At 52.0% G+C, this 16,806-nt stretch overlaps 6 protein-coding genes across 6 annotated transcripts; 3 read left to right on the forward strand and 3 right to left on the reverse strand.

The window, feature by feature from the left end:
- Window positions 1–654: 654 nt before the first annotated feature.
- PG998_004423 (monocarboxylate permease) lies at window positions 655–2,279 on the reverse strand (the record flags this gene model as incomplete). Its single annotated transcript, XM_066871241.1, has 5 exons — window positions 655–1,175; window positions 1,241–1,471; window positions 1,539–1,628; window positions 1,689–1,941; window positions 2,082–2,279. 5 exons carry the CDS (start codon window positions 2,277–2,279, stop codon window positions 655–657), a joined length of 1,293 nt encoding a protein of 430 aa, XP_066734991.1.
- A 1,062-nt stretch (window positions 2,280–3,341) lies between these two features.
- PG998_004424 (uncharacterized protein) lies at window positions 3,342–4,392 on the reverse strand (the record flags this gene model as incomplete). The annotated part of the gene is made up of 2 exons (XM_066871242.1): window positions 3,342–3,955; window positions 4,014–4,392. Coding segments are annotated over 2 exons (993 nt in total), but the record flags the coding sequence as incomplete, so codon positions are not given.
- Window positions 4,393–5,753: 1,361 nt separating this feature from the next.
- Window positions 5,754–6,278, forward strand: PG998_004425 (uncharacterized protein; the record flags this gene model as incomplete). Its single annotated transcript, XM_066871243.1, has 1 exon — window positions 5,754–6,278. The coding sequence occupies one exon, from the start codon at window positions 5,754–5,756 to the stop codon at window positions 6,276–6,278; it is 525 nt and encodes a 174-aa protein (XP_066734993.1).
- A 430-nt stretch (window positions 6,279–6,708) lies between these two features.
- On the forward strand, window positions 6,709–8,375 carry PG998_004426 (uncharacterized protein; the record flags this gene model as incomplete). The annotated part of the gene is made up of 2 exons (XM_066871244.1): window positions 6,709–7,554; window positions 7,632–8,375. The coding sequence occupies 2 exons, from the start codon at window positions 6,709–6,711 to the stop codon at window positions 8,373–8,375; spliced, it is 1,590 nt and encodes a 529-aa protein (XP_066734994.1).
- A 413-nt stretch (window positions 8,376–8,788) lies between these two features.
- Window positions 8,789–12,244, reverse strand: PG998_004427 (uncharacterized protein; the record flags this gene model as incomplete). The annotated part of the gene is made up of 3 exons (XM_066871245.1): window positions 8,789–11,092; window positions 11,155–11,458; window positions 11,517–12,244. 3 exons carry the CDS (start codon window positions 12,242–12,244, stop codon window positions 8,789–8,791), a joined length of 3,336 nt encoding a protein of 1,111 aa, XP_066734995.1.
- A 757-nt stretch (window positions 12,245–13,001) lies between these two features.
- PG998_004428 (ankyrin) lies at window positions 13,002–16,688 on the forward strand (the record flags this gene model as incomplete). The annotated part of the gene is given in 3 exon segments (XM_066871246.1): window positions 13,002–15,276; window positions 15,372–16,071; window positions 16,088–16,688. The coding sequence occupies 3 exon segments, from the start codon at window positions 13,002–13,004 to the stop codon at window positions 16,686–16,688; spliced, it is 3,576 nt and encodes a 1,191-aa protein (XP_066734996.1).
- Window positions 16,689–16,806: the final 118 nt, after the last annotated feature.

Here is a 16,806-nt window from a genome sequence, read left to right on the forward strand (position 1 = left end):
CAATCAAGACGGTTGGTTGTGTGAATAGTGTAGCAGGGTATTATAAAAGGTCGAATCAGCTGCTGTACAGCCATAGTCACATCGTAAAACAATACACTCCTTTTCACCTTCCTTCTTGAAGGCCGCGTCAGCTCAAGAGTTTCGCTCTTGATCTGGAGTGCCGGCACCTTTCCAGGGTTGGGTATTTTCAGTAGGTAGCTGGAGAAGCCTCAGTGTATGCAGCCATGTACCTCATAACAGTCCGAAACTCGCGTGTCGCACCAGGTAATACAATGCGATAATATTGAAGACAGGGTAGATCAGCGACTCTGTTAATTTACGATTAGTGACGGTATCAGCCCCCTTCGATTCATTCTAAAGTCGCAGCTGGTGGCACCTCGTCTAAACACAACGCAGGAATGCGACTCCTTCTATTCATCCTTCTGCCCTTTCAGAAGCCCAAATTCCAAGGTCTCGGCGTGATGACATAGACTAATTTGGCCAATCACCCCCTCCACATACAATACTGCCAGTGGGTAATTATTATTACATTTTGTGACGAATCAAAGATCCCATACTAACTAGTAATGGACCACAACCTTCTGATAACACAAATAACCGTTGATGTACCATTCAATGGCGTATCGATAGATCTATGTGCAAGATTCCTTTCCCTCAATGAGCGACATTGACACCTCCCTCGCCCTTCAGTACTCTAACAGCGACGAAGGAGCATGAAGCAACAAACAGCAAGACGCCCGAGTAGATCCAGGTATGCGTCCAGGAGTCTGTCCCCAGGATGGCACCTGCAACCGGAGTACTAATAAGCACGCCAAAACTGATGGTAGCAAATCCTTGCCCCAGGCGTGTACCGACCAGAGATCGGTCAGGCGTGAGAAACACCAGGATGGTTGGCGGCAGGGACACGTAGACGCCAGAGAAGAAGCCATAGAGGACAGCAGTAGCAATGATGCTGGCTTGGCTGTCCACACGGATGAGGCAGAAGGCGATAATAGAGGTGATGAAGGAGCAAGGAATTATGGTGTTGAGAACCCCAAGCTTGTCAGCGAATATGTTGGGCAGCAGTCGGCCAAATATCGACGCAGAATTGAGAATCGGTAGCATGTAGAACCCCAGGTTTTCGTCGGTAAATTTTTGCTGGATGGCGTAGTAGGATATATAGAAGAAGGGAACGACTGCCAAAAGAAAAAGACGGTTAGTTAGATCTAAGTAGATAGGAGGAAGAGTATGGTCAACTCACATAAGCCCATATATCCAACAAGGGTCCCCAAGACGTAGGTCATGTATGGCACATCAGAGAACGCAGACCAGTCAATGAGCTTCCGCGCCTTGGGCGGTAGAATGCGAACGCGCATGACAGCCAAAGGTATAAGGAGGGTGGCTAGCATCATGAAACCGATGACGCGGGTCGCCCATGCAAAGCCGATGGCTGGCTGAAGACGATGAAAGACGATGGGATATATGACACCGCCTGGAATGCGGGATGGTTTAGCATGACCTCACTCGGACATTTCGGGTTCTGTTCAGTCACAACTTACCCGATCCACTGCCCGACGCAGCAAAACCCATTGCGAGTGCGAGTTTCTTCGAGAAGTACGTCGAGATGATGGCCACGCTTGGTACGAATACTGCAATTCGGTTGATAAGAAGACCAGACAAATAGACTTTCAGGGCTCTCTGCAACTTACGCAATCCAGTCCCAATTCCGATGCAGATGCCCTGAGCTAGGACGACTTGCCAGAGCTCGGTACACAAACTGAGCATCATCTGACCGAAAACCACCAAGAAGGAACCGGCATAGAGCAGGGCGCGAAAGTAGCCGGCGTCAAAGACGGGCCCGGTCAAAGCACCGATAAAGAGAAGGCAGAAGGTCTGGACGGAGCCGATCCACGAGATTGTTGTGGATGACGTCTGGAAGAGCTCTCCGGACTCGTAGTAGGTCTGGTACACCCCGAACGTGTTCACGATGCCCCTGTGTCCGGCACGGTCAGCTTGTCGACAAACCGCTAAAAAGGAGGGGAGGGGCCGGCGTATGGGGATGTGTTACCATGTATTGAAAAGGAGAAGGTACCCCCCACCACTTGCATCCAGGCAGTAAAGCCTCCATCGGGAGCCGAATCAGTGTCGTGAGTCGATTTCGTTGCGTGTGCGACGTTGTGGTTGTCGTCGCCGGATTCGATCGCCATTTGTTCGGCAGAGGACGTGTCGCGGAAATGGTTGGCGTTGCGTTTGTCGTGCCGTGTGCGACCATCAAACTTCTGTAATTCCATGTCTGGCATGGCGTTCCAATGACAAAAGTAGTAAAGTGCAATGCAGGGATGCTGAATAATAGCAGCCAGGAATGATTTACTACCCCGAACAATGGACAACTCGATATATACCTAGGTTGCAAGTCGGAGCGAGTAGGTTGGAATCACTAATCATTTCACGGTCTCGAGTTTTCAGTCGGCCTTCGCTTCTCGCAGACGGACCATAGGCGGGTCTGCGTGAGAAGTGCGAAAACGAGAAGGGGGCGGGGGGAAGCGGGAAGCGGGAAGCGGAAGCGCATAGCTTATGCGACAGATAGCAACGGACATAACATAGCCCCGAACGTAAAATCTTCGGACATCGCTTCTGGTATGAGTAAGCTCTTCCGTGGTCTTTGCTGATGTTTCAATTTTCTCACCGTGTTTCGGAAAACTCGGTCGTTCTAGAAATGCTCCTGGGAGGGCAGACGACGCCTTGCCCCCGCGTTTTTACCACGAGAATTCCCATTCCGGCAATTTCGCTAGTCGGGCCCCCTCGGCGAGTGATATGCTTACGGCGTCGGAATAAAGTAGCCGACCTTCTGGCTTGGTAGACTGCTGAAGCAGGTAACGGACTGCCACCCGCGCCTCGATATCTTGAAAATCGGCGCCGGTACTGGAGCCGCGACCCGGAATATTTTAAAATCCGTGAGTCCGTTATCCAACTAATCCGAATACCGCGCAGAGAGTCCGGTTTGTTATATGGGCTGGCTCCACCTGATGGCCGATGTGTAGCTTCACGATGTCGGCTGTGCCAACCCTTGCAGGCTTGCCACGGCCCGCTTTATTGCCGACAATGGAGCCGATGCACGACGACGAGCCGGTGCTGCAGGATGCAGTACCCCAAGGGTAATTACTTGTCGGTCAAACAAGAAACTTTATATCAAGGGAGAAATATTTCTTTGGCCTAGACTTCATTATTGCTTCCCCTATTCGTATTTGATTCCATTGTTCAAAGTAGTGTTACATAAGCGCACTTCGATTGCTACGTTACCAAGTCCAAATAAGTGGTAGTTTGAGCCTCGTATACCCCTGGATATAGCTTCTCTCTTACATAGATGGCCCCTTGGACGTAGCGTCCATTTTCTCCATGGCTTCCTTGGCGATACGCTTCGTACTCTCCTCCAGCTGCTCCATGTTAGAGATCTCCTCAAACCGCTTCCTCCAGTACGCCCAGCGGTCGAGGCTCCAGCCTTTCTTGGTCCCAAAGTTGGTGCCGTTGTGGTCGTACTCTGAGTCCATCTCGCCACCCGCGACTGCCTTGTCATGCAGCTCATGAGGGCAGTGCAGGATCCATTGCGCAGCGGCGGGCACAAGGGCGTCTAGCACAGTGATCTCCGCGTTAGGATCCACTTCCTCTTCCTCCTCTCCCTCCTCATCTTCTTCTTCTTCCTCTTCTCCGCCATCTTCTTCCTCATCGTTGCCTTCATCGTCACTAAAGGTCATAGCGTCTTCCATCGGCTCATCAGGAGCCTGATAGGTCGGCGAGTTCTGATCCCATGGGGTTCGCTCCAAAGCCATACGGAGACAGACGCCTCCGCGCTGGCGCTCTTCGCGCAGCTTCTCCACGCCTCCAGCTTGCGCCGTGATCTTGGCCATGAACGCGTTCTGGTTCACCCAAGCCTGGCGATTCGCTAGACGGTCGGGGTCGCTCTCCTTGAGGTCCGAAACTACATCAATGTGAAGTCAGTACTTGTATTTCATGTCTATGTCAAAGCCACAACTCACAGCTCATAGCAACCCACTCAGTCCAATGGTTGTCAAACTCGGGCAAGTCACTGAACCAGGGTTCCGGGCCTAATATGCCCTTCCCGTCAGGCAATCGCTGCAAAGCAATCACCAGAGCAGCTAGCTTATCGTTCTGGGAAGGCAGCTTCTCTACTGCGTCTTGGATAGCAAACCAAAGCCCAGCTACGGGGCTTTCGCTGAATGGCTTAAGGCATGGCTCCGCGATACGGGACGCGACTTGAGAGATCTCTTCAGGAGTTTTGGCTGTGCCGCTGAAAAGGTCCTTGAACGCGGCCAGATGCTTGTCTGATAGGGGCCGGGAGACCTGCTTTTGGGAAGCGACCCACGAGTCAATTGTAGGCTCTGTGTGCGCAGACATGTTGGGGTCGGGGTCGATGGAGGGTTGTTTATTTGTTTCGCTAAGTCAAGTAGATTGAGATTGGAGAGAATGTGAAGAGGAACGGAAAGGCTTTGGAAATTTTGGCGCTGGCGGGCAATGAAGTTAAACACAATAGAAGGAAGCGTTGAGGCGACGATGTGTCAAGTCTGGGGATTTAGTCAAACTCCAGAGCTAGTACCAGGCCCGACTGGTCGTACAGGACTGGGGTTTGGGGGCTGAGCTGACAGTGACATCATATTGATCCAATGATATGAAGAGGAGGACGCACCGCCCCAGCACTCGTTGGTTGTCTATGTGAAACAATGTTTACGCTGCATGATATGTAATTAAGGATTTTCAGCTCTTTCGCTAAACAAATACGTAAATTGTCATATGATTGCCTATCTAACCAGCCTTGAGAGGCCTAGTAAGCCACGCAAGGTAAGACGGCGAGGGCAACACCACTCAGCCTATATGCATATTTCTATCCTGGGGTATTAATCTACCTACCATGCAGATGGATCACACTAGCTTAGGATTCCTAGCTGAGGATTGAAGTTGCAGGAAGTCCTAAGGCCTAGACCGTGACGAATCGCAATAGCCGGCCCCCCACCCCCTTTATCTATAGTTATAAGAGAGAAGTTACATAAAAAAATGTTTACGTGACGTCCCGCCAATCTTAAGAGGGAGCTGGCAGGTTAGTAGTTGCGAAGCGGCGAAGTATTGCCGGTTACATACAATGTACCAAGATCGGCGACGTGCCTTTCAGCAACCCCCGAATCAATGCTGGCAATTCCGCCGAATCCAGGAATGAGTTCCTGGTAAAAGTCCTAGCTGACTGACAGAACTGATCTAATATTGTTCAGCTACGACGTCACTCCTGTCACACGAAACTGGAATATATTCATTACCGACATAAGCTTGGCAGTAATTATATGCACTTCGAGTCGATCAAGCCCAGGAGAGTATTGATAGGCCGTCAGGAAATGACAGGACAATCCTCCCGCGAGGCAGAGGGCAAAGGGATCTGAGCCATGTCCTAAGAATAGCAACTGCAAGTAGATAGATCCCAAGAGTCGTGCGTGAGGCAGACCGTATGAAGCTACTGAGACGACATGAGCTGGATGAGGCCTGACAAGATAGCATCTCGACATGTACGATATTGTAGAGAGCCACGGAGGATAAATTAAAAGGCGACGTCCCCCGATGTCGTCTGTTATCTTTCAACTCATCACAGAAGCAAACACTCAAGCATCTCGATACTTCACTACCAATTCCAACCTTTGACAGTTCTTCGCGACTCTTCTCACTTTCCAAGCCACTTTACCATTCATCATTGAAACCCTTACTACTTCGTCAACATGATCTTCCCACGCACTTTCATCACCGCCGTCCTGGCCCTGGCCCCCGTCATCAGCGCCAACCCGGTCCCGGTCGCCGACGGCAGCGTCGACCTGCTCAGCGAGCGGGCCAACACGGACTACGCGTGCCCGGCGACCAACAACGGCGCCAACCGCGACTACGCGGAGCACACGTACACGGCGGGGCAGGCCAAGGCGGCGGTGGCCGAGGCCAAGAAGTACCAGGACAAGAAGGGCGAGAACTGGAAGCCGGCGCGCGACGAGTACCCGCACTTCTTCGGCAACGGCGAGCAGATCCCCTTCCCCTGCGGCGCCCAGAAGGCCGAGTTCCCCATCAAGACGGACGGCAAGGTCTTCCCGGCGCCCTCGGGCGACGTCGGCCAGATCCCCGACCGCGTCGTCTACGAGTACAAGTGGGTCAAGCCCAAGAAGGGCAAGGGCAAGAAGCTCGAGGTCGGCAAGATCTGCGGTGTCATGCGCCACGGCCCCGGCCGCGACTTCCTCAACTGCCCTGTCAAGAAATAAGTCGAGTTTGGGGGTCGCCACTCAATGGAGTGGACAGGTCTGGGCGATGATTTCTTCCCCCTGAGCGAGAGCTCGGTGGGTACTCGTTATTCGTTTCTGTATACTATAGTTGGTCGTTTTGGACAGTCTATTTGTAGCTGAGCTTTTGGTTATGAATGATAGCAATCTGGAGAAGTTGTATAAAAATGTGAATGTGAATGTGAATGTGACTGTGGTGCTCTTTCGCCGATCGGGAATCAAGGTCCCCCGCCGGCGTTATTCGACATCTGCTCCGGCTTGGGAATTGAATAGATAAGGTAAAATTCCCCTAAATTCCAGGCATCTTGAATTTGAATATTTAAACAAGGCAGTGTAACTTGCCCTGTGTAGATAATATTGCTTACCTATCCCAGACTGAGCGCCTTAATCACCTCTCATTAGCACTGTCAATATGTTTTCCTGCCTGTATCTTCTACTGGCCGTCATCCACACTGTTACCGGGCAGATCTCCGGCGGCGAGATAGGATGGGTTGGCGAGCCCACCGACCCCGGTCCAGCTTGGCCTCTCCAGACCTTTGTGACCGAGCCTATTTTGCGGCCGCCGGTGATCAAGACGGATCAGTCAGGCCCGGCCGGTGATAACCCCATCTTCTTGGACATCCAGGGCACAGACCAACAAGCAGGCATCATCGTCTCTCCTTCGGGTTCTTTGCTATGGAGTGGCGGAAACGGATCTCTGGTCAATCTCACCCCAGAAACCCTGAATGGACAACCGGTCATGTTGGCTTGGAACGGCACCACCATCGGCCATCTGGAAGCCTATGGTTCCATTCTCATCTTCGACGACTCCTACGAGCTGATATACGATGTCAAGCTACAGGATCCAGAGCTCGGAAACGAGTGGCCGTCCTATGCCAATACGCACGAGGTCTTCCTGACCGGTCGCGGAAGCGTTGTGGTGACGACTGCCGTCCGTAAGGGACCAACCGACCTGAGCTTCGTGGGTGGGCCAACCGAGGGTTACTTCTGGGACTGTCTCATTTACGAGATCGATGTTAAAACGAATCAAGTGCTGTTCAAGTGGTCAACCGCGGACCACAACAATACTGTGCCCTTGACCGACTCACGGGCTTTGCCTTTCGGCGTGGGATACGGCTGGGGCAATACCACTTTTCCGTGGAATCCCTACCACATGAACAGTGCCCAGGCAGTCGACGATGGTTACGTCTTCTCTCTTCGGCACACGTCGACTGTATACCATGTTGTCCCCAATGGCACCGTGACGTGGCAGATCCACGTACGTCCCAACCCAACCTCTCCCACCCTTCTCATTTCTGCACGAGCCTGTTTTTGCTAATCTTCAACTCACGACAGGGTAGTAACGAAACCCCCCAAATGATCCAGCAATTCCAGATGGGTGCGAACACGAGCTTCAGTTGGCAGCATGACGCTCGCGTAGCTTCCAAGTCCAACTCGTCCCTCGAGCTCCATCTCGTCGACAATAACAATGAGCTGCCGACGCAACACAACGAGACGTACGGGTTAATCCTGACTGTCGACCTGAACAACATGAGCGTCACGGAAATGGCACGCCTGACGGACGAGAAAGACCCCCAGGGCACCTTTGCGGGCGGCTCCTTCGCTAAGCTGGACGGCGACGCCGACAGCCATTGGTTCATAGACTACGGGTTCGTGCCCGTCGTCAAGGAGTTCGATGCCGCGGGCAACTGCATCCTCACCATGCAGTTCGGGCCCAAGGAAGGCTCCATATTGTCGTACCGCGCCTTCCGTGCCGAGTGGCACGGCTACCCCAAGACCAAGCCCAAGGTCGGCGCCTGCTGGACCACGGACCGCGTCCACGGCCCCGTCACGCGCGTTCATGCCAGCTGGAACGGCGCCACCGAGGTGGCTGGGTGGAATGTCCTGTTAGGGTCGTCTTCGAACAGCAACACGACCGGCCTGACGAAGATGGGCGCCGCGAACAGGACAGGCTTCGAAACGGTCACCGAGATTCAAGGCACGTACACCTTCGTACAAGTCGAGTCTATCGGCGGCGGCAGAGCGCCGCACACAAATGTGACGAGCGAGATCATCCCTGTCGATGGTACTTGCGTTTGAAGAAGAAGATAACTTAGCTAAGAAGAGGGAAAGAAATGCCATCTACACTAAGTCTGACGAGTAATGAGAAGTGAGGCTCATAGCATGTGTGTGAACGCCGCGCCGTCTAACCCGTAGTTATTAGCTGTGGGGATAATAATTGAAATTTCCTTGGGAGTAGGATTCGCGCTCGGGAATGATCCTGACCTCCACGACAACCCCCTTATACCGACCTTACATAGACTGGACCGACGGGGAGAGAGCGCGTTTTGTGCCTCTACTAATTATCTCCACTGCTACGATACTGGAGATAGTGGACGCATGATAAGGTTGTTATACCTACGCCATCCCTGCTTCAATCGCTACCATTTCTATGGTCGTAATAATATGAGGATAACTCCTTGCTTAACAGTACGCCTGAGTTCCTAACGCTATTACTGCCGTTGTTGAGTGTTCCATTCGTTGTCACTCGAGCTCTCCCCCGCGTTACTGCATCCATCTGTCTCTTCTAGCTCTTCTTCTTCTAGCTCTTCTTCTTCTTCTAGCTCTTCTTCTTCTAGCTCCTCTAGCTCTTCTCCATCCTCTCCATCGTCTGTATAGTCCCCGTCGTCCCCATCCTCTCCATAGTCCCCGTCATCCCCATCCTCTCCATCCTCTCCATCCTCTCCATCCTCTCCATCCTCTCCATCCTCTCCATCCTCTCCATCCTCTCCATCCTCTCCATCCTCTCCATCCTCTCCATCCTCTCCATCGTCCCCATCGTCCCCATCTTCCCCGTAATCCCTGTCGTCCCCGTAATCCCCATCCTCTCCGTAGCCCATATCCTCTCCGTCGTCTCCTTCATTCCCTTCTTCTCCCTCATATTCTTCATATCCTTCATATACGTCGTCCCCGTCGTCCCCGTCGTCTCCGTCGTCTCCGTCGTTTCCACCATATGGGTCGTCTGGGTCGTCTCCTTCATACCCTTCATACCCTTCATACCCTTTATACCCTTCATACCCTTCATATCTCTCGTCTCCCTCGTCTCCCTCGTCTCCCTCGTCTCCCTCGTCTCCCTCGTCTCCCTCGTCTCCCTCGTCTCCCTCGTCTCCCTCGTCTCCCTCGTCTCCCTCGTCTCCCTCGTCTCCCTCGTCTCCCTCATCTCCTTCATGTTCTTCATATCCTCCATCTTCTCCCTCTCCATACCCTTCCTCCCCTTCCTCTCCTGCTTCTTCTTCGTACCCTTCTTCATACCCTTCTTCTCCATATTCTCCCTCTCCATATCCTTCTCCCCCTTCCTCTCCTTCTCCCCATTCCTCTCCTTCTTCTCCTTCAAATCCTTCTTCATACTCTTCTACATACCCTTCTTCTCCGCCTTCTCCTTTTTCATAGCGTTCTCCTCCTTCTCCTCCTTCATACCATTCTTCACACCATTCTTCATACCATTCTTCATATCCTTCATATCCATCTTCTCCTCCTTCTTCATCTTCATACCTTTCTTCTACGTCATCTCCGTCGTCCCTATTGCCTTCGTCCTCTCCGTCCTCTCCGTCTTCTCTGTTATCTCCGTTCTCTCCATCCTTTGATCCCTCCTTTCCCTTATCCAAAGGCTCCCCCGTATGACGTTTGTTCCCTTGGTGACCATCCGGCCTGTGTTTTCCCTTGTCGCGCAAGGTCTGTTTGCTTAAGGGACGGATCTCAGGTGATGTGCCGACTTTAGGACGCCTTATCCTCTTGCTGGCCTTGCCGTCTGTTTTGTTAGCTAGCACTCTACTTCCGGCTGTATTGCGTAGAGACGCTCCGTCGGGCGTCTTGGTCTGCATTCTATTGCTAGCTTGATCGCGGTTCGAAGACGCGCTGCCGGATTTCTTAATCGGTGTTTCATTGCTGGCCTTGCCGTTCATTTTCTTGACCGGCACTCTATTTCTGTCTGGAGCGTGGGGTAGAGACACTCCGTCAAGTGTCCTGATCCTTAATTTATTGCTGGCCTTGCCGTCTGTGTTCTTGGCCGGTACTATATTTCTGTCTGTATTGCGGCGTGGAGATATTCCGTTGGGTTTCTTGGTCTGCATTATATTGCTAGCATTGTTGCTGTATGAAGACGCTTTGTCGGGCTTCTTGGGCGGTGGTTTTTTAATGGCCTTGTCGTGACGCATCGACGCTCTATTTATTTCCTTGGTATGCGGTTTATTGATAGCTTTGCCGTGGCGCAACGAAGGTCTCTCTGCTTCCTTGGGCGGTGGTTTATTGCTGGGCTTGTCGTGAAGCACCGACGGTCTGTCTGCTTCTTGAGCATGCGGTTTATCGATCGCCTTGCCGTGGTGCACACTGTCAGCCTTATTGGCCTGTATTTCTTCCCTACCCGTACTGTGGTGTAAAGGCACTTTGTCGGTTTTCTTGGAAGTAGCCGGGGCCTTTGGTTTGACTTTCACCATGGCCTCGATGAAATCAAGACTGTTTGTTGGGCCTGCTTTCTTCCCACGCCCAGCCTTTTCCGTCGGAACTACAAGATCCTCTTCGCTCTTGGGCGACTCTGGACCTCTCAGTATTAGATCCTTGCTCTTCTTGGCAGAAGCGTAATCTTTGCCGAGTATCTTCTTAAGGGGTAGTTGAGATGGAGAAGACTGTAGTCTGATTGCAGCCTCCACCCCGCGCTTATAGTTTTCCAAGCTTGCGTGATTGATTGGGCTGTCAAATGGAAGTGGTTCATAGCAATTGTAGTTTCTCGTGTGATTGAAAATGAGATCGATTGAATCCTCCTGTAGCAAATAAGTTTAGAGGTGAACCAATAACAACAAATAGTCTTCATATGTGTACTTACATGCTTGTCACTCCTGGGCTGAGGCTTTGTCAGTAGTTTGGCAGTCGCATTGGCAAATTTCTCTGCATCCTGGGTGTGTTCACTACTTGGTCTGAGCGGGCCAGGAGTCAACTTGTCTGTCTTGACGCTCTTTGTCGACGGTGTACTCTTCTCTATCGGGATTCGAATTGAAGGTAACTCTTGCTTGCTGAGATTCTTTGACAAGGAAAGGGGTGAATTCTTGGTCGTGTTGGATTCAGGGCGATGGCCAAGGAAGATGGGTGTTGTCGGGTTAGGGGCACCCAAATCAGGGGGGGTTCTTCTTCTGTGTAGTCTTGGTAGTTTTGGGATCTTTGGGGCCTTTGCTGTTGGTTCCGGTAGACATGGCTTTAATGTCGTCCAGCTTCGGATCCCTTATCATTCCGCTAGTCGACTTGCTCTTCCCGACGTGATCCCGTTGTGTAGCCGGGATAAAAGGTGTACCCGTTTGCTCGGCGATTGAGAGGTCGCGGGCAGCCATTCTCTCGGCTAGAGGCGTCCAACCCTTGATAAAATGGAGTCGGTCAGTGTAGAATGGCTCACGCTGGCTACTCAGCCATTTCCAGGCTTCGCTTGCCCATGTGACTCCAGGGATCGAGATTGTACTGGCTGTATCTGGGTCCTGGCTCACATCGGCTCTCGCAGTTGGCCTCTCTCTAGGTAGCGGCCCAGCCCTGGCCTGGAAAACTTGTAAATAAAGTGTTGCTGACAATGGGTCACGTTGTGGATAACCGAACTCATGGGTCGTCGTGGAGGTATTTTCCTTGCCGGTCTGATTGCGCGCAGATAAGACAGTCCAATAGTTATATCCCACCGGAACGACTAGATCAAGACAGTCCTTGCAAAGCTTTGCCGTGTCTAGGTAGCTGATCTTGGTTTCGGACTTGGACATATGGAAGAACCCAAGACGACTGGGGTACGCATGATGGCTTTTACTTGCCATGATGCGGTATTTGGGGAAATGTCCGCAGGCATGACCTGGGGCTTTCAGAAGGCTCGACAGAAATTCAGCTGACCCAGCTACTGGCAATTCAGACTGTAATTTGGTAGGGGGCACTTGTCCAGAGGCCATGGTGGGCAATAGCTTGGACAACTCAGAAGCTTGTTGCCTTTGGGGGTTGTCTTGAGATTGGAAACTAGGATGGGAGCGGCAGGGTGAGTTATGATGGGGAACGCGAAGTTGTACTATTGACTATGGCGGTAGATGATCGGTATTGTCCGCACAATACTCACTCTCCTTAGTAGCCTACTGTCATGGCCTATGTAGTTAATCACTAGTGCTATTTATAGAGTCAAATAGGCGACAAAGGTACATGTTGAGTAAGTACCTCGTAGAAGTCAGCCTAATATACGCGCCAAGAATATTGGATTTGTTGTACTACTACGGAGTAAGTTGCATAATATGCAGGGGCTAAGCCACTTCGTTTAGTGTAAGGACACAATGCACACACCGGTTCAGATGTTGAGACAAGCTTTGTCCACAGCCTCGTTGGTATGGTACAAGCAGTAGTGCTCGGGCGAAGTCTGCTATGCAGTTGCATCGGATGTTGTTTGTTCTTTTTTTCGGATCGAAGTCAGGCTGTTAACCGAACAGATCCGATATTGTTTCTTTGGGCGACTATGTTGGCATGTGACTTTAGCACATAACCACCTCCTGAGCATGTTGTCTACATGATTTACTTGCCAAACAGAGACGAGATTCATACGCTGCACCAACAAACACACGAAGGCCAATCGCTACGATGGTACCCACGGCATCAACATGGCGGTCGATGACTTCAAGCCCATCAGCTATCAACGAAAATGATTACTCTTGGGCCATGAAAGTCATGGCTGGTTTCGCCAAACCCAACTCTGACGGACCATTATCCTACAAGGAAGCCACTGCTGCCCTGCACCAAATCTGTCAGGGCGGGATCCCGAATGCAACCCCTGGCCTGGTACAGGTATTGCTAGACAACGATGCGGACGTCCTCCACCAGCGTCGCAAAAGTACCAACTTAATGAAGCGAATGTTGAACCAAAACCAAGAAGACATAAGGAGCAGTTTATTCGAAGACGCCACCCGCAATTGCTCCGCCGACATCTTAATGCTGATCGCCCGCCGCGCTGACGAGTTGGCCCTGAACCAAGCTTTACCTATTGCCCTCGATCAGCAAAATGCGGAAAAAGTCAGAATACTGCTCGATACGGGGGCCGACGCATCACAACTCTGCCATGGCTTCCGCCGGGCGGTGGAGTCCGGATCCGACGACCTAGTCGAAATCTTGTTACGGCAGGTCCGAGGAGCATGCCAGGCATGTCGTGATCTCGGATTAGTCGATGCGGCAAGACTTGGGTATGCAAACAAAGCTAAAAGCTTGTTGGCGTGCGGTGCCGCTCCGTCCTTCCAGCAAGGAGCCGCACTGGTGCGAGCCATCCAGGCCGGCCACGAGGATGCAGCCATCGCTATCGCATCGAGCGAGGGGATCCGGGCCCATACAGAATTGTTGGACTTTGCTGTTGGTGAAGCATATGCTGAAGCACAGTATGCTGTATTGCGAAGGTGTTTGCAGGCAGGTGCTCGTGGGATGACCACTGACAAAACCTTGGTCCACGCCATCCGACATCGCCACTGCAAGACAGCCCGTCTTCTTGTCCAGCACCAGGCTTCCGTCAACCGAGATTCTGGAGCTGCAGTTATCTGCGCGATCGAGAGTTGCGACCCGTCACTGCTTCAAATCGTCCTCGGCGGCGAGCCTTCTCTATCTACCTTATCAGCGGCAGTTTTGCGGACGGCCAAGATTACCAATGTAAAGGTGGCCTATCACATGATTGAGTTCCTCCTGGATGCAGGCGTCCATGGAGATTGCCTGAGCCAAGTGCTTGTGCGGTGTCTAGATCGTGGAAGCGACAGCAGAAATCACGAGACTACATGCCTGCCCCTCATCAGGCTCTTGCTGGAAAAGGGGCGCGCTAATGTCAACTTCGAGGACGGAAAAGCCCTGGTCCTAGCAGTGAAAAAGGCCTGGGTCGAAACACTCGATCTCCTCGTTCATTGCCAGCCTTCGGTCCCTTCTCTCAAGGCAGCATTGGACACCGCGATGGGGAGGTCGGATCCAGACGTGAAGAACCATGCCATCGGCTTGCTGCTCAAGGCTACTTCAAATGACCCGGCTGCTAATCGGTGCTTGAATTCCATTGCAATCAAATCTGCTGCCACATCCCTTGATTATCGCATACTTCAATTTCTGGCAGAAACAACCCTTTCAGAGGCTGACGTTCTGATTGGGTTCCATTCAGCAACATCGACAGTCCACTGGACTACCCCAACTGGTCTGCAAGTCATCCAATACCTGCTGGGCATGGGTGCGTCTGGCTCTCATGTCGACCAAGCCTTTTGCCAGGCGGTAGCTATGTTCAGTCAGGATGCTATCGACCTGCTGGCAGATTACGTCAGCCCGACAGCCTTTAGTAGTGCCTTGGAGTCAATCACGAAGAATTCCAAGAACTCCAACTGGTGCAAAATACAATGCGCCTCACTGGTCAACTCCTTTATCGAAAATGGTGCCAGCAAAGATGCAGTGAACAATGCTCTCATCAACGCAGTGGATGCTGCCGTCTCAGGGGGTGGCGCAGTGTTGGTGATTGAGACCCTCCTCGGAGCCAACTCGATTGATGTTAATTTCCAATCCGGCGCGGCCCTCAGAATCGCCATCCAAGCTGGCAACGCGGATGTCCTATCAATGCTGCTGGAGAGCGGCGCCGATCTTGACACTGCGACGCGCGCATTTTATCAGGCGATCACTTTCCCACTGGATGAAGACACAGTTCTGCGTCTTCTGGACGTCATGAATCCAAAGGGTGGCCCTAGCTGTTGCCCTGCTTACCAAACAGTCACCCCTGGTCACGCTCCGCCCATTCTCCGTTGTGTGGCTACTCATCCAACCTCGGCGAAGCTGGTGGAACGACTGGCTCAGCTGGGATGCAACATGGGAGTCGAGTTTCAAGCTAAACCCTATGACATCGAAGAGCCGGCTACGATGCTCGTTCGTGCCATGATGCCGTTTCCGGGTGGTAAAGTGGCGTCTACAGGGGTAGTAGAAGCGCTGATCAATGCTCAAGGTAAGCATGTGGTGACAGTCACGAGTCCGCATTCTTTCCTGCCAAATTCTTTTCTACCCAAAATGCCGCTGCCACGGTAACTAACCCAAGCTCAGTGAACGTGAATTATGTAACAAAATACTCAAAAACCACGCCCCTCATCTTGGCTGCATGGCAACGTCGGACGGACATGGTCAAACTGTTGATCAAGGCCGGCGCCAAAACCGATCACCGCGACTGCTATAACCGCTCTGCACTGTACTATGCATCTAGTGCGGGAGATCTGGATGCCGTCAACCTTCTTCTTAAGCCAAGGCATAAACTTAACGACGGGAGTCTTCACGAGGCAGCCAGGAATCTCCACAGTGACGTTGTAGCTGCGTTGATCAAGAAAAAGCACGACGTGAACTTTCCCAGCAGCTTGCCGGAACACCAGGGCCGCACCCCTCTCCAGGAACTTGCCTACCAGTGCGACTGCCAAGGGAAGGTGACAGAGGCCGAGGCCACCATACATGCTATCCAGGAGGGTCAAGTCAACCTCTTTGACCAATGGCGGGGCAAGAATGCGCTTTTCCTCGCCCTCGAAAACAGGCAGCCAGTACCTGTCACCCGAGCCCTCCTGGACACTATCTTTTGGCGTGAGATTGACAATGGGCGGAATGCCATTACCGTACCTGACCCAGAAACTGGTCTGTCCAGGTACATGTCGCCAACTTATTACCTCAAGGCGTCCATGGACAAGGGCAATTGGGATAGAAATCAACAGTTGCTTCAACTTCTACAAACCAAGAACGCCAGCGATCGATACTACGCGCCGTTCGGACACTTCCAGCCCGACGGTGCCATGGGTCTCCCCCGAGGATATCGCCCAAGAAGACAAACGTCTCCGAGACGAAGAGGAGAAGAGATACAACCGGGAGTTCGAACACGAGCAAAAGCTGCGTCGGCAGTGGGAAGAAGGCCAAAACAGCGCCCTCATCGAAGAGATGAAGGTGGCAAAGAAGCTTGAGGGCTCGCGCGCCATACACGGTAATGAGTTACAGAGGAAGGGAGAGCTGATGGCCCAGCAGCTTCACTTATCCAACCGAGTCCACAACAATCAAATGTGGCAGAGTTCACAAAACACTTCCCAGCAACAGGACGCTTTGAGGAAGCAGAATCTACTGCTCCAGCAGGACAGGCAGATTACTGCCAAGCAGCAACAAGAAGACTTAAGGCAGAAGAATCTACTGTCTCAACAGAGCAAGCAGAAAATTGCCGAAATAGAACAACGGGATATGATGAAGACTGCCCTAATTAGTGAGAGGTATCAGCGTGCCGAAATGGCAATGGAGCTTCAATTCACAAAGCAATCGAATCAAGAAAAGCTAAGAATGATGCAGGCTAAGAACAAGCTGAGCAAGGCACCAGCTCAACAACGTCAGGCAGGATAAGGATGTAGATAGACTAACTGGGTCAAGGCAGCAAACGATCAGCGCGGAACGGTGAACTAGCATTTGAACACCAGCATAGTGTGACTAGTACTAAATGAAATACTTCTAGGGCCATGGT

This window comes from Apiospora kogelbergensis (genome assembly GCF_038363985.1).
Source record: "Apiospora kogelbergensis strain CBS 113332 chromosome Unknown utg000002l_segment0_segment0, whole genome shotgun sequence".
Classification (NCBI taxonomy): domain Eukaryota; kingdom Fungi; phylum Ascomycota; class Sordariomycetes; order Amphisphaeriales; family Apiosporaceae; genus Apiospora; species Apiospora kogelbergensis.